This window comes from Pogona vitticeps, chromosome 4 (genome assembly GCF_051106095.1).
Source record: "Pogona vitticeps strain Pit_001003342236 chromosome 4, PviZW2.1, whole genome shotgun sequence".
Lineage (NCBI taxonomy): Eukaryota > Metazoa > Chordata > Lepidosauria > Squamata > Agamidae > Pogona > Pogona vitticeps.
Genome location: NC_135786.1, coordinates 4,661,222 through 4,674,592, shown reverse-complemented (window position 1 = coordinate 4,674,592; position 13,371 = coordinate 4,661,222). Strand labels below are relative to the sequence as shown.

General features: G+C 47.0%; 1 protein-coding gene across 1 annotated transcript in view; it reads right to left on the bottom strand.

Moving 5' to 3' along the window:
* Positions 1–9,616: 9,616 nt before the first annotated feature.
* The window catches only part of CSNK2A1 (casein kinase 2 alpha 1), a 43,090-nt gene continuing 39,335 nt past the window's right edge, over positions 9,617–13,371 (bottom strand). Inside the window, exons 11-14 of the mRNA XM_020806707.3 lie at positions 13,008–13,108; positions 12,541–12,689; positions 11,392–11,478; positions 9,617–10,171 (exon numbers count right to left, since the gene is read on the bottom strand). Coding sequence (XP_020662366.3) covers positions 10,056–10,171; positions 11,392–11,478; positions 12,541–12,689; positions 13,008–13,108 — 453 coding nt within the window. The 3' untranslated portion in view covers positions 9,617–10,055. The remainder of the gene's footprint in view (positions 10,172–11,391; positions 11,479–12,540; positions 12,690–13,007; positions 13,109–13,371) is intronic.

Sequence of the window (13,371 nt, the reverse complement as noted above, 5' to 3'; positions counted from 1 at the left end):
TTTCTGGGCAAGGTGTTGGAACGTGTGGCTGAGCAGCTCCAAACTCTCCTGGATGAAACAGATTATCTAGATTCAATTCAATTGGGTTTCAGGTCGGGTTATGGAACGGAAACTGCCTTGGTCGCCCTGTTTGACAACCTTTGCCAGGAGAAAGACACAGGCAATGCATCCCTGTTGATTCTCCTGGACCTCTCAGTGGCTTTCGACACCATCGACCATGGTGTCCTTCTGGACAGACTGGCTGGGATGGGAATCGGAGGCATGTTTTACAGTGGTTCCGCTCCTACCTGGCTGATCGAGTCCAGAAGGTGGTGCTGGGGGACAGTAGCTCTGATCCATGGTGATTGCGTCATGGGGTTCCTCAGGGCTCTATACTGTCCCCTATGCTGTTCAATATCTACATGAATCCGCTGGGGGAGGTCATTAGGAGGTTTGGGCTGAGGAGTCAGCAATATGCTGATGACACCCAGCTCTACCTCTCATTCTCTACCAATCCAGGTGTGGCAGTCACCGTTCTGAACTCGTGCCTGGACTCGATAATGGTCTGGATGAGGGTCAATAAACAGGCTCAATCCAGACAAGTCTGAAGTGCTGCTGGTAGGTGCCCTGCCAGATAGGTTAAAGGGCCATTTCCCTGCCTTAGACGGGATTACACTCCCCCTAAAAGGACAGGGTCTGCAACATGGGGGTGCTCCTTGACCCCGGTCTGACCTTGGAAGCCCAGGTGGACTCGGTGTCCAGGGGTGCCTTCTTACAGCTGTGGAGAATTTATCAACTTCGCCCTTACCTGGATGAGCGGAGCCTGGCAGCAGTCACTCATGCACTGGTAACAACCAGACTGGACTACTGCAATGCACTATATGTGGGGCAGCCTTTGAAGATGGTCCGATGACTGCAACTGGCACAGAACCGGGCTGCGCGGCTGGTAAGTGGTGCCGCCGCACGGACTCATATCACGCCGATTCTGAAAAATGTACACTGGGTGCCGGTTGCTGCTTGGGCCCAATTCAAAGTTTTAATGTTGTACGCCGCCCAGAAGCCACTGGTAATGGTGCGGCTAAAAAATATTGTAAATAAATAAATATAACCCCTAATATTTGATATGAGGTTTAAAGAGATTTGTGTGCAGTGGTTAAACTGTACTGAAGCCAAAACTCTGCTCATGACCTGGGGTTCAATCCCAGGTAGCTGGCTCATGGTTCACTCAGCCTTCCAGGGTTTGTAAAGTGAGTACCCAGCTCATGGGGGAGGGGGTGTAGCCTGTATAATTAACTTGTAAACAACCCAGAGAGCCCTTAAGCACTATGGAGCAGTATATAAGCAGCACATGGCAACCCGTGAGTGGACTGGTCAGTTCAGGGGAAAGGGACTGGATCTCAGTGGCACCCGAGGTGCCTCTATTCGTATTCCCAGGGATTCAAATATAGTGGTGCCTTGCAAGACAAAATTAATCCGTTCCACGGTTAAGGCCGTCTAGCTAAAAGTTCATCTTGCGAAGTGTGTTTTCCCATAGGCATGCATTGGAATTTAATGCGTTCCTATGGGGGAAAACGTCACTAACCAGGTACAGTAGACTGAGCCCAGCTCCTCACTGTGCCTTTGTAGCCCTGGAACAGCCTGAAAAAGAGTGCCAAACAGCGGAGACTCGGCAACCAGCGGGGAGCTGTCAGCCATTTTGTGGTCGTCTCTGCTTCTGCCCCTCCCTCCCCACCTCTCAGGTGATCGGCACTGGGTCTAAGAGGCTTTTTCCCTGCTAGGCAACCCTCGGGAAGACTCTTAGGCTCAGCACTGATCAGCTGCCCCTCCTTCCCACCTCTCAGCTGATCAGCGTTGGGTCTAAGATCCTTTCGTCTTGCGCGTTTTTTGTCCTGTGAGGCATTCGTCTTACGAGGCACCACTGTACAAGTATCCCATGTCTAGTATTGAGCACAAGAGTGTCTTGTAGACCAGCGGTCCCCAACCTTTTTCAGTCTGTGGACTGGCTGGGGAAGGCGGGGGCACTCCCCGTGCTTGTGTGCATGCACGAACAAATGCTCTCGCACGAGCCTGTGCCCACCCGTGTGAGTGCCACACCGCCAATTGTGCATGAGCGCACAGCTTGTGCGCATGTGCAAATGGCATAGTGCTTGTCTGGGCGGCACAACGCTCGCATGGGCATGCTGGAGCGTGCGCACAGGCGCAAATGGGCTGTGCAGGGGTGAGTGTGGGGGGGTGGGGCAGGAGGTCTGGCTCGGTGGCCCGGTCAGGCTCAGGTCATTGATTGCCACCAGGCTGCGGACTGGGACTTGGGGACCTCTGTTGTAGACCATCTTGACTGCTGCCATTGGTATTTCCAATGTTCATGCGGTCATTTCCTATCTCAAGCTTGGCATCCTTTTCCTTGCTGGCAGCATGGATACAATATTAGACAGTAATATTAGGCCATATCCTGGCATTTTGCATCACTATAGAAGAACATTGTCCTATATTCATAAATTGGAGGGTTTGTGGTTTTTTAATAGCTGAATTAGCTGAATTATTTCATTAAAATTTCATAGTTTTCTGCTGCCTATTTGGTGATTTTTTTTTCTTCGACAGATAATTCACAGTTCTGATTGGAGAGATTTTTTAAAGTTACTTCAATATTTGGGATCCTTCTTTAAACACATTATCTACTACTTGTTACAGCGGTTCTTTTGATGATTCATAATGTTCATTTTCCATAAATTTGGGTTACTAGACATCTGTTTTAAAATGTCTTTGAATTTTCTACTTAAAATACTTACTGGATCTTTAAAATTCAGTATTTAGATAGATAAGAAAGGACAAGTTGCTTTAACTGAGTTTTTGAGTGATTGTCTCATTGAATTCTTCACTTTATCTTTGAAATATGGGGAAATCATACTTAAAAATAAATATTTTATGCAGATTTGGATAGTGAGTCATTCTTCCCAGATGCAAGCAAATTCTCTTCAGGAATAGTTTAAGGATTCAGTATTGGATTTGGAAATATTTTTCTCACTCCACATTACAAAATTTCTTAGGCAATGCAGGACAGTTATGGATCAGGGAGGCTGTGGCTGGTGTTCTGCTCTAATCACATTTTCATCTGCATGAATTCTAGAATACTTTCTGAGTTGAACTTCTGAGTTGCATGCTTTAACATTTAGCCACCATGCATTGTCATTTACTGAACAATACTTCCTGGAAGGGGAACTGGATATCTACAGGGGTCTCATTGGTAATTGCCAGGTGTGAAATGCCACATCATCAATTATAGGGGCCCAGGAAACAATCAGTCTCTTTCTTTTGGAACGATATTTTACTGTATAAATTGGATGGTCTACAAAATGGTCTCTTTTGCTCACTACCATTCAAACATGTTGAAAAACAGCCCTGACAATTGCTTTGTGTTTGGGTGATGAAAAAAATAAGTCAGCTTCTGGGATTTTCCTATTATGAATGATAGTGAATCTCTCTGTGCCAAAATATTTTGAAGCATTGTTTTTGGACTGAATGAAATTGTGAAAGAAAGGTGTGAATAAGTACAACAGATATAAAGGAGAAACATACACACTCTTTAACCTCTCAACTAAACTAAAGTTGCCATGTCCACTCCGTAAAATGCAGACTAGAAAGTTATTTTCCAATTTCCAAAAACTTTCCTTTGGGTAGGCAACTTGAAGAAGAGAAGAAGAGCTAAAATGAGACAGATTGTCTTAATAAAAGAAGGTACAGTTGTGAGTTTCCAAGACCTGAGCAGAACATACTGGAAAAGACAATCTTGCAAGCAAGGGGGAGCAGTAGGAAGAGGGAACAACCTAACGTAAGTTGCTGTTGGTTTTCAAAGTCTGAACAGAATTCTTAATTATAGGACATTTTGGAGATCATTAACTCGTATAGTCACCACATATCAGAGATGGCTTGATGACACATAACAATGCTGGAGGTTGTTTTTTTAAAAACCACCAAACACTTACATAGTGACAAGACAGATGAAATGGTTGAGATTCTTCTAGGATATAGGCACCAAAGCTCTGCTATCATCAAGTAAGACATTCCCAGCCACAAAGCAAAACAATGTAAATTCACTGCTTAAATGAGAGAGCTTCCAAATATTTGTTCTTTATCCTTCATTTTAATATTTTTACAACCAGACACAGAATTCCTAGCATGAATGCCTTTTTGGCCAGGGAGGAATTAAAAATTCAGTTGGGTCCTGATTGACAGGTCCAAAATTTCAGATTGCAGCAGACCTGGAGCTGATTTCCGATGGAGAAGGAGGAGGATTTTCCACTACCTCCGATCCTGGTGTAGGAACATTAGATGGAGAGTCTTCGTCAAGTCTGAGTCCACAGGAGCCAAATCCAGGGAAGGCGAATAGCCCGAATGAGACAGGGCTGAAACATGAGCCCCGGTATCGGTACGGAGCCCCCGTGCATCATCATCATCTCTAGGATGGGATGCGAGACAGAGACCTAGCAGGATCCACCACTGACGTTGATCTCAAAACACCCTCCGAGACGGATACTGGGACGACGAGCACGCTTCAAGCTTCAATAGGAGACGAGTAATCATGAGGCAGAGGTTTCCTTCCATGTGAGCTACTTCAATGATCGGTGCCTTTCAAGAGGAGAGATTTTTTTTATTTATATGCCGCCCACTCTACCCAAAGGTCTCTAGGTGGCTTACAACAATAAAAATATAATAAAAGTATAAAACAATTAAAATAGATACTCTAAAAATTGCCATCAGGACCCGCAGTTGATATTATTTCAGTTAAAAGTTTATATTGACTCAAGCAACTGAGTCAATTAACAGTTAAAAGCAACTTTCAATTAAATTGAAAAAGCAACTTTCAATTAAAAGCAAATTTCAATTGAAAGTTTATTTTGACAAGCAGCTGAGTTGATTTTGACTCAAGCAACTCAGTCTATACTGTGCAGTTATAGCAGTCTGATTCCACTTTAACTGCTGTGGCTCCATCCCTTTGGAATGCTGGGATTTGACAAAGCGCTTACAATTCTCTGCTGTAGTTTGGGTTGGGTGTGAGCTGTAGATCTCGCTGGTAAGAGAATTCCAACCTGCAAGTCTCCAGACGCCATTTACATGGCAATTTTCAGAGATGGAACACTTAGTAGAAAAGGGTGACTAGTTTTAAGTTTTAGTGATTTGATACTGAGATAGATATAGAATTCACTAGCAATTAAAACAAGTCTTTTAAAAGAAAACGTACACACTCAACAAATAAAGAGATGCACATTTGCTGTGTGTTTCTCCTTGAGCAGGACTTTTTTTAAGGTGGAAAGGAAGAATAAATTATAATCCTATGAATGAATGAAACAGGAATAAAAGATGTAAGAGTCATACCAGAAGACTTGTGAACCAAGAGTCCAAGTGGGAAAAACGTTGGCCTTTGATGATTCTGGGAACTGGGGTTCAAAAGAGCCATTTCCCATGCACTGGGGCAACTTTTTGGTGTGTCTGCTCATGCTTGTTGTCCAGTTGCTCAGTGTGGATGGGAAACTTTAACATCCCTAATCTCATGGTCCTTCATCCTTTCAATTGAACTTGGCGTATGGACCTTTTCAGACATGAGGCGGCGGAGGTCGACTTCGAGATAGTCTTGAATTACTCATTCCCATCAGACGTAGCTGCCTGTGTGGCCAGCTGTGAGAGACCATGAGATGTGTAAAAAACAATCTGGAGAAACATCTTACAAATACAGGATACCTCGAGTGGAATGAGTCAGAGGGAGATCCAACCTGGAAATGAGGAGGAATTTTCTGATGGTGAGAACTATTAAGAGTGGAACAGTTTGCCTCCAGATGTGGTGGGTGCCCCAATGCTGGAGGTTTTCAAGAAAAGATTGGACAGCCATCTGTCCGGGATGGTATAAGGTCTCCTGCCTTGGGTAAGGGGTTGGACTTAACTCCCAAGGTCCCTTCCAACCCTATGATGATTCTATGACCTCCAAAGGGATGACCGTCCTCAGCAAAGGCTGTCATGTAGCCACCTGAACATGTAAAATGGTGTGCATACACACACACACACTTCAGTTGAAAGGGATGTTCAAATACTGTGTGGTTTTGAGATTATTAAAAAACAGATTAAAAGATCCGAGTAGCCTATTGTTATTTCTATCTAATTCTGTGTATTATGTTGCTGGGTAGACTCGAGACCCAGCATGATGTTGCCCAGGGGTTCCCAACCCTGAATCTCCAGATGTGTTTGGACAAAAACTCCCAGAAGCCTTCACCACTAGCTGCGTTGCTCAGAGTTTCTGGGAATTGTTGTCCAAGAACGTCTGAGAACTCAAAAGTTGGGAGCCATTGGGTAGGGAATAGTGTTGAACGGGGACTCTGCAGGACCTGGTTTGAACCCTGATATACCCCACTGAGAGCAGGATCTGTTCTCGATCATCCCAGAGTTCAGGACATGGAATAATGGGCTCAAGTGACAGGAAGCCAGATTTCAGTTGAATATCATAAAAAAAAAAAACCATCCTGTCAGAGCAGTACCACCATGCAGCCTGTGACCTCTGGAGGTGGTAAGCGCTCCAATGCTGGAGGCATTCAAGAGAAAATTGGACAATGCATCTGTCAGACCCGCTTTGATTTGGATTCTTGCACTGAGGACTTGATGGCCTTGTAAGCCCCTTCCAACTTCACAATTTGGATTCTATGCTTCCTTCCCTTTTTGCCTTGGCATTTTTGCCCCTCTCACTAATTCCAGTCCTATCCCTTTGAGGCAATTTGTGTTGAAATGCACCAGAGGCAGCTCTGTTCTGCCTTTCTACCATCTCCACATGAGGTGGGTCATACGGGGTTGTTAGGCAGAATGAGTGGGGTGTGTGAAGACCTCCATATGTGGGACTGGCGTTCCCATCTGCCCCAGCCCAGAGACTCCATGCTGAAGAATGACAGGGATTGCAGCGCAACATGTTCAGGACGACAAGTTGGCTGTCTTGATTGGAAGCACGCTTTCTAAGCGAGACCGCCGCGACAGGCAGGTGAATAAAGAGAACAGATTTAACGTCGAAAAACTAAAGCGGCTCGAGGTGGCAGAGATGGCTGCTTGAGCCACGCCACTCCTGGATCTGAAGTAAGAAGTTTCTCTTCCTCCAGCTACTTTCCTGTGTATTCAAGAGACTTAACGCCTGAAATGTACTTTTGTTTCAATGATTTTATTTTAAAAAAATTAAAGACCTCCATGGCACAACTTGTTCTCAGCACAGTCGAAGGGTTAGTTTTAACAATGACAATACAATTACAACCAATAAATTCCAAAGGGGGTGGGGGAAGAGAAGAACCAAAATTCTAAATTTTAACGAATAAAAAGGATCACTTCAAACAAGATTTTAAAAAACTTTTTTTTTTCAAAAAAAAATATTTAAAGTTAAGTTGCCAACAGGACTATTTGTATTGGCTTTTTGTTTTTCCTGCCCATCTAACACAATGCAGAAAAAAAAAACAGGAAGTGCTGAGAAATTTAAAAAGAAAGTGTTCTGATACAAGGTATACAGATGAGGTAATTTACAACACAGATGTTGTTGTTACAATCTGCCATCTCCTTTGCGCCCCTTCCCGCTGCCCGTTTTGGCAGCGACACCGGTTGAAAGCACAGAGAAGAAAATGAAGTCTTGCGATCACTCCCCTAAATCACAAACCTTAACCTTTCTCCCCTCTCACATTTTAAGGTTCGGCGGTTACTAGGATTCCACCCTCCTCCTCGGTTGCACTCGCCAGCTTCAACCCGACACCCTCTGCTCTTCTCTGGCAGCAGAGGAATCTGCCGCACGACTTTTCCTCACTTCAAAAGCAAGAAGATGGCTTTTTTAAAAAAGTCCTGTGTCGGTTCCACACTAGTGCAAAACATAGGCACAACTGCGCTGCACTTTTCACAGCTACCGACCGTGTCATTGAGGAACAGACCCATCTCTCCGCGGTCCGGCGGCGTTGGGGCCGTTAACATGCTAGGGACGATCCACCACCAGGAAGTTTCCACCAAGGAATAAAGAATAAAGTTAGTATTGCATGGATTCACAAAGTCATTTCCCAACGGCAAAGCCACTTGCCTAGGGGTTGGGGGTCGGCTGGAGAAGACCTCGGGGGTTACCTGCTCCTTCGGCCCTTCTTCCTTGGCTCCTGCTCAAAGCAGACCCTCCATGCCCTACCAAACCAAGGGAAACAAAGGAAGCAGGAACCAAACGGGAACGGATACACAGCTACCTTAACCCAAACTCTTAAAGTTGCATATATTAGTAGAAATGAAGTGATCCAATGCTTTCAAGACAAGCTGGGGAGGCCTCCTTTGGGCTGTGCGCCTCCTGTATTGGTTGCTGAAGGAGATTGTCCTGGAGAAGCGGGCAGGTGGACATCTCCTGATGTCCTTCCAGTCTCCCCACCCCACCCCAATCAGTGGCTTGAAACTAGAAGCGGGCTGCAGAGGGCCAGCGAGAGTCTTCGGATCCCCCCTCTGCTCCGCCCTAAAAATCCTGGTGCTGCCATAGCAGGGAAGGAACTGGCGCGCCACGGACCCTTGTGTTGGCCTGTTTGTTCCAGGGGATGCTTTGGCTTGTGAGATGCTTCTTGTAAGGCTTCTGAGCGTGGTTCCCTACGGCAACCTCCTAGCTGTGCAAGGTGCAAAACTGTGAAAGGAAAACAGCCTGAGCCCCCCCGTGACGACCTGGTTCAGGGTTTTGAGGCTGCAATCATGTGAAAAGGAACAACCCCAGGGACAGCCTCTCTGCACAGGTAACGCAACCCTAATCTTTGATAAATTAAAAAGGGAGGGGAACCCACAATAGTTTATTTACAGCAAGGAATTCCAACACTGGACATTTCAGCATAGGAAGGACAAGATTTATATATATATATATATTTATATATATGTACACATACATCCGCACACTTATATGCACACACACACACACACACTCGCACAAACAGAGGAGTAAGCCGATGATCTCCACAGTTCAGATTTCTTACAAGTCAATGATTCTGATCTTGTTACGCACCGTTCTCTCCTTCCCTCACCGCTCTCCATTTGCCTGGCCATGAACAGAGTGGGAGAAAAAAATATCCCCAAGTTCAACACAGGACAGCAACCCTCACCGGATGGCACACGGAAAAGGGCGAGCAGATGAACGGATGACGGAGTAAAGGCAAGTCACCTTCTCCCGCATCAAGTTTACATGGACCAACTCGGAAGGGAGCAACCGGACAGAATGAATGAAGGAGAGAATATGGATGTCTCGTGGCAAATTCATTTCCAGAATCTCGAAGCAAGGAGATGTCAGTGGATCTTGACTGGATTGGGATCGGCAACCCAGAGGAGAATATCGCTACCTCACTGCCAGAACAACTTTCATCCAAATTAACAATTTAGTTATGATGGATCAGAACCCTGGAGATTTTCTGATCAAGCACAGACCACATGAGAGGCAACATGTCTGTGATCCAGATGCTTTTGCAAGGGAAGACCCCCATGCCCACAAGAACGCTACCCCCTGGCAGGCGGCTTCGGCTGCCACTGAAAATTGTTCGGGGAACCTGCGCTTTTCCTGCTCCATCCATCCGTTAAAGATGCAGAATGAGCTAGGGTGGTTAAAGACTCCTGGGCCAGCCTGCTGCCTTGGGAAGACTAACTCTGTCGGCCTCAAAAAGGCAAGGCGGAGGAAAACAGAAGGGGCCCGTCATTTCCTCCTGCCCAGACGTCAGTGGGCAGAAGGGATGGGAGAAAGGCGGCTTTCTCGCACCACGAGTGCCAAAACGTTCACGGAGAGAGGACGGTGGGGAAGAAGGATCCATCTGTGGGTTTTGTCAGGGATTCCTCTGAGTTACGAAAAGTTCAAGTAAAAAAAGGGGGGTTGGTTTTTTGAGGATTCGGCCTATCTTTTTCATTTTTTTATGACTGATCTACTATAAATCCACAAGCAACTGTTCAGACCCACTTCCTCCAGAGCATTCCACCGCCCGGGGGCGGCAGGAGGCGGCGGTGTTCCTGGGGAAGGTGCCGGCCCAGGCCTCCCCACTCATTTCCAGCCGGGCGCCTGGGAGACAGGCAGCCCTCCTTCACTGCTGAGCCCCGGCAGCAGCTGGAACCGGCAGCCCAAGGGTGTTGGCCGCAGCGATGACAGGAGAGCCCGCCAGAGGTCCAAGGGGCAAAGATGTTGGCACTGAAGAAATCCCTGGAGAGGAGGGAGGGGAAGAGTTAAAAAGAGGGAAGCCCCCAAGAGCACATCATCATCAGCACCACCACCATCCCGTGAACTCTGCCTCTTCTCATCTGACCTGCAGCTGACCATGTGGATCAACTGCAGGGAGAAGGGGCTCGTTTAGTGATTGAAGACCTGGGATGGTATTCAGTCTCTCACATATACATACCTTCCTCTATCACACAACGAGAGCAGCTACCAAACTAGTAACAGCACAACACTCTGGCAATCCTGGCAGTTTTCTAAGCATGGAGGCAAAAGCATTATACAGTAGGACCTCCATATCTTTCGGGGGGGATCGGTTCCAAGCTGCTCCATGGATGCTGCAAAATGTGGATTCTAGCAAACTATGCATGCCAACCTAGCAGTCCGAAAGCATGCAAATGTGAATAGATCCATGGGGTCTTCCCTTGCAAAAGCATCTAGACCAGTGGTTCTTAACCTTTGTTACTCGGATGCTTTTGAACTGCAACTCCCAGAAACCCCAGTCAGGACAGCTGGTGGTGAAGGCTTCTGGGAGTTGCAGTCCAAAACTCCTGAGTAACCCAAGGTTAAGAACCAGTGATCTAGACCACGGTGGGAACAGACAAAGATTGTTCCCACAGACAGGGAGCGTGACTTACAGACAGTTGTCTTTAAGTCACCCTCCCCATCCAAGCAAGCCCTCTGGGCCCCACTCCTCTCTCTCTGTGCCATTACCAAGCCTATGGCATTGGTGTTAAGGTAAAGATTCCCCTTGACATTTTGTCCAGTCATGTCCGACTCTAGGGTGTGGTGCTCATCCCCATCTCCAAGCCATAGAGCCAGTGTTTTGTCCTAAGAAGTTTCCTTGGTCACGTGGACAGTGTGACTAGACACGGAACGCTATTACCTTCCCACCGAGGTGGTACCTGTTTATCTACTTGCATTTTTACATGCTTTCGAACTGCATTGGTGTTACTCATGTGTAATTGTGCAGGAAGACCACAATTACTTCATGCCTTTAGCTCAGCTCACACAGAACAGCAGATAAACCAGAGCTGGGAAAGCTACACCTCTCACGATCCTCCAGCCTGTTCATTAAGACTGAAGGGTTCTGGATGCTGTGGTCGAAAGAAGTGGCTTTTCCAGGCTCTGGATAAAACTGCTTTCTGGACTGCAGACAGGCTCAAAAGGTAACAACCGTGTTCTCGGGCCTCCAATCACCCACTCACCTGACAACATATTGGCACTGCTGACAGGAGTGCTACCACCTGGCATGTTGGCGGAGCTCATCCGAGCCTGGTCCTTCACAATGGGGTCTACATATGCAAAACACAAGGAGAACATATTGAGAGAAGAGACCAAGCGAGACGTCTTCTGTATGAACCAGGACGGCAATGTTGCACTGACTTTCTAGTTCAGTCAAAAACCTTGCCTTTTGCTGATCTAAAAAAAGCAAGCTTCTAGGCCTTAAGCTACAGAAGGGACCTTGAGCAGGCAGATCCCAGAATGACACACGTGGCTTAGGTGGCCCGAAGGAGAGGCAAACGGTGTGCCCATCTGGGAACACCCTTGGCCGCCAGGGTAGCAATTCATCCTCAGGCAACTATCCTAACAGTTTCCAACCTGTAGGTTATCCAAGCATGATCCACTGCACCAGAGAAAGGCATGTTACTGGAATCCGTTCCCGTCAGCCATAGCTATCAAGGCCAAGAGTGAAGGAGGTGGGCGGCAGTCTATCTAGCAGCATTTACACAGGTGCAAGTTTCCCATCACTGTACTCCAGCCAGTTGTCAGCAGCACCCCTTACTAATTTGTATCAGAACACAGGGCAGTTTTTAACTAAAGTATTCTTACTCTACTTGGTTGCAATTCAACATTTAAACCACAGGTTTCCAACCTTGAGTCCCTAGGATGGTCTTGGACTGCCACTCCCAGAAATCCCGGCCATCACAGCTAGTCATGAAGGCTTCTGGGAGTTTTAGTCCAAGAACCCCTGGAGAGACCCAAAGTGGGAAACCACTGATTTGACACAAACTTCAGGAAGGGGGGTGGTGGACGATGTTTGGCGAGACGGGGAGTTACAAGGATTTGGATGAGAAGCCGGGGGCAGGATGCCGAAACCAGGTCCCATCCAGCTCTTTGATCCAACTCTTTTGAGATTTTACCATGTGTGGCCCATACATTTTTATGCCACCATTGAAAAAAGAAGATAGAAATACAGTTTTTTTTTGTAAGAGGACAGAACAGAGTGAGGCCCTTTTGGGAATATCACGCTGAGGTGGGGGGGGGAATTCTGAGAACACGTCATGAACACCAACTCGCGGCTCCAAGGCCCCCCTTTGCTTATCACCCCTGGGCTCACAGAGGGCCAGGCTTACAGAAATAAGGATGCTCCATGGCTTCTCTCGCCGTGAGGCGGGACTGGTGGTCGTATCGCAGCAACTTGTCTAAGAAATCCAAGGCCTCGGGGCTGACCAGATGCTGGTTTTCACTGTGAACAAAACGTTCCCATCGTTTGCGGGAGTGCCTGTGAGGAAACGACAAGCAGCGGTCACCTCTCAAAATGCTGCCATACAAATTCTTCTCAAGGACTGTCCTTGGAACACCCACCCCGTCCCCTGTTCCTCTGAAAGAGACAGCCATTTTGGAACGCAACAGGCAGTCCAGACCTGCAAGACGCAACATAGAGACCGCCATCCCATCAAAACAAGGACACTTTGCTGGCCCTCCATCCCGTCCGGTCCCCCAGTCTTCCACTACACATGCGCACCCCCCCTTCCATCAGTGGAACCCCACCGAGGACCCATTTATTCCAGCGGCACATGTTGAACCGTTATCAGCCTACCTGCCCAAGATGTCATTGAAACGAGGGTCAAGCTCGATGTTGTATTTGTCAATGTAATCATACAGGTCTTCTGTCCCCAAAACCTTGGCTATTCTCACCAGCTGTGAAGAGACAAGCGTGAGACAGCAAGTGAATGGATACTGGTGAAGAGAGCGGGCTGTGAATGGGGACACTGTGCCCACCCGCCCTCCCAGGTGGGTTCAACTCTTGCTTATGCCACAAACTCACTAGGGAAGCCTGAGCAGAGCAAAGACTTGCCACCTGCCATAGGGGAAAAATGCCGATCTTCTTTGAGATTAACGATGCACAACGCTGAATGCAACTATCTGCAACAGCACACTTTTTTTTGGTAAAACTAAAACCC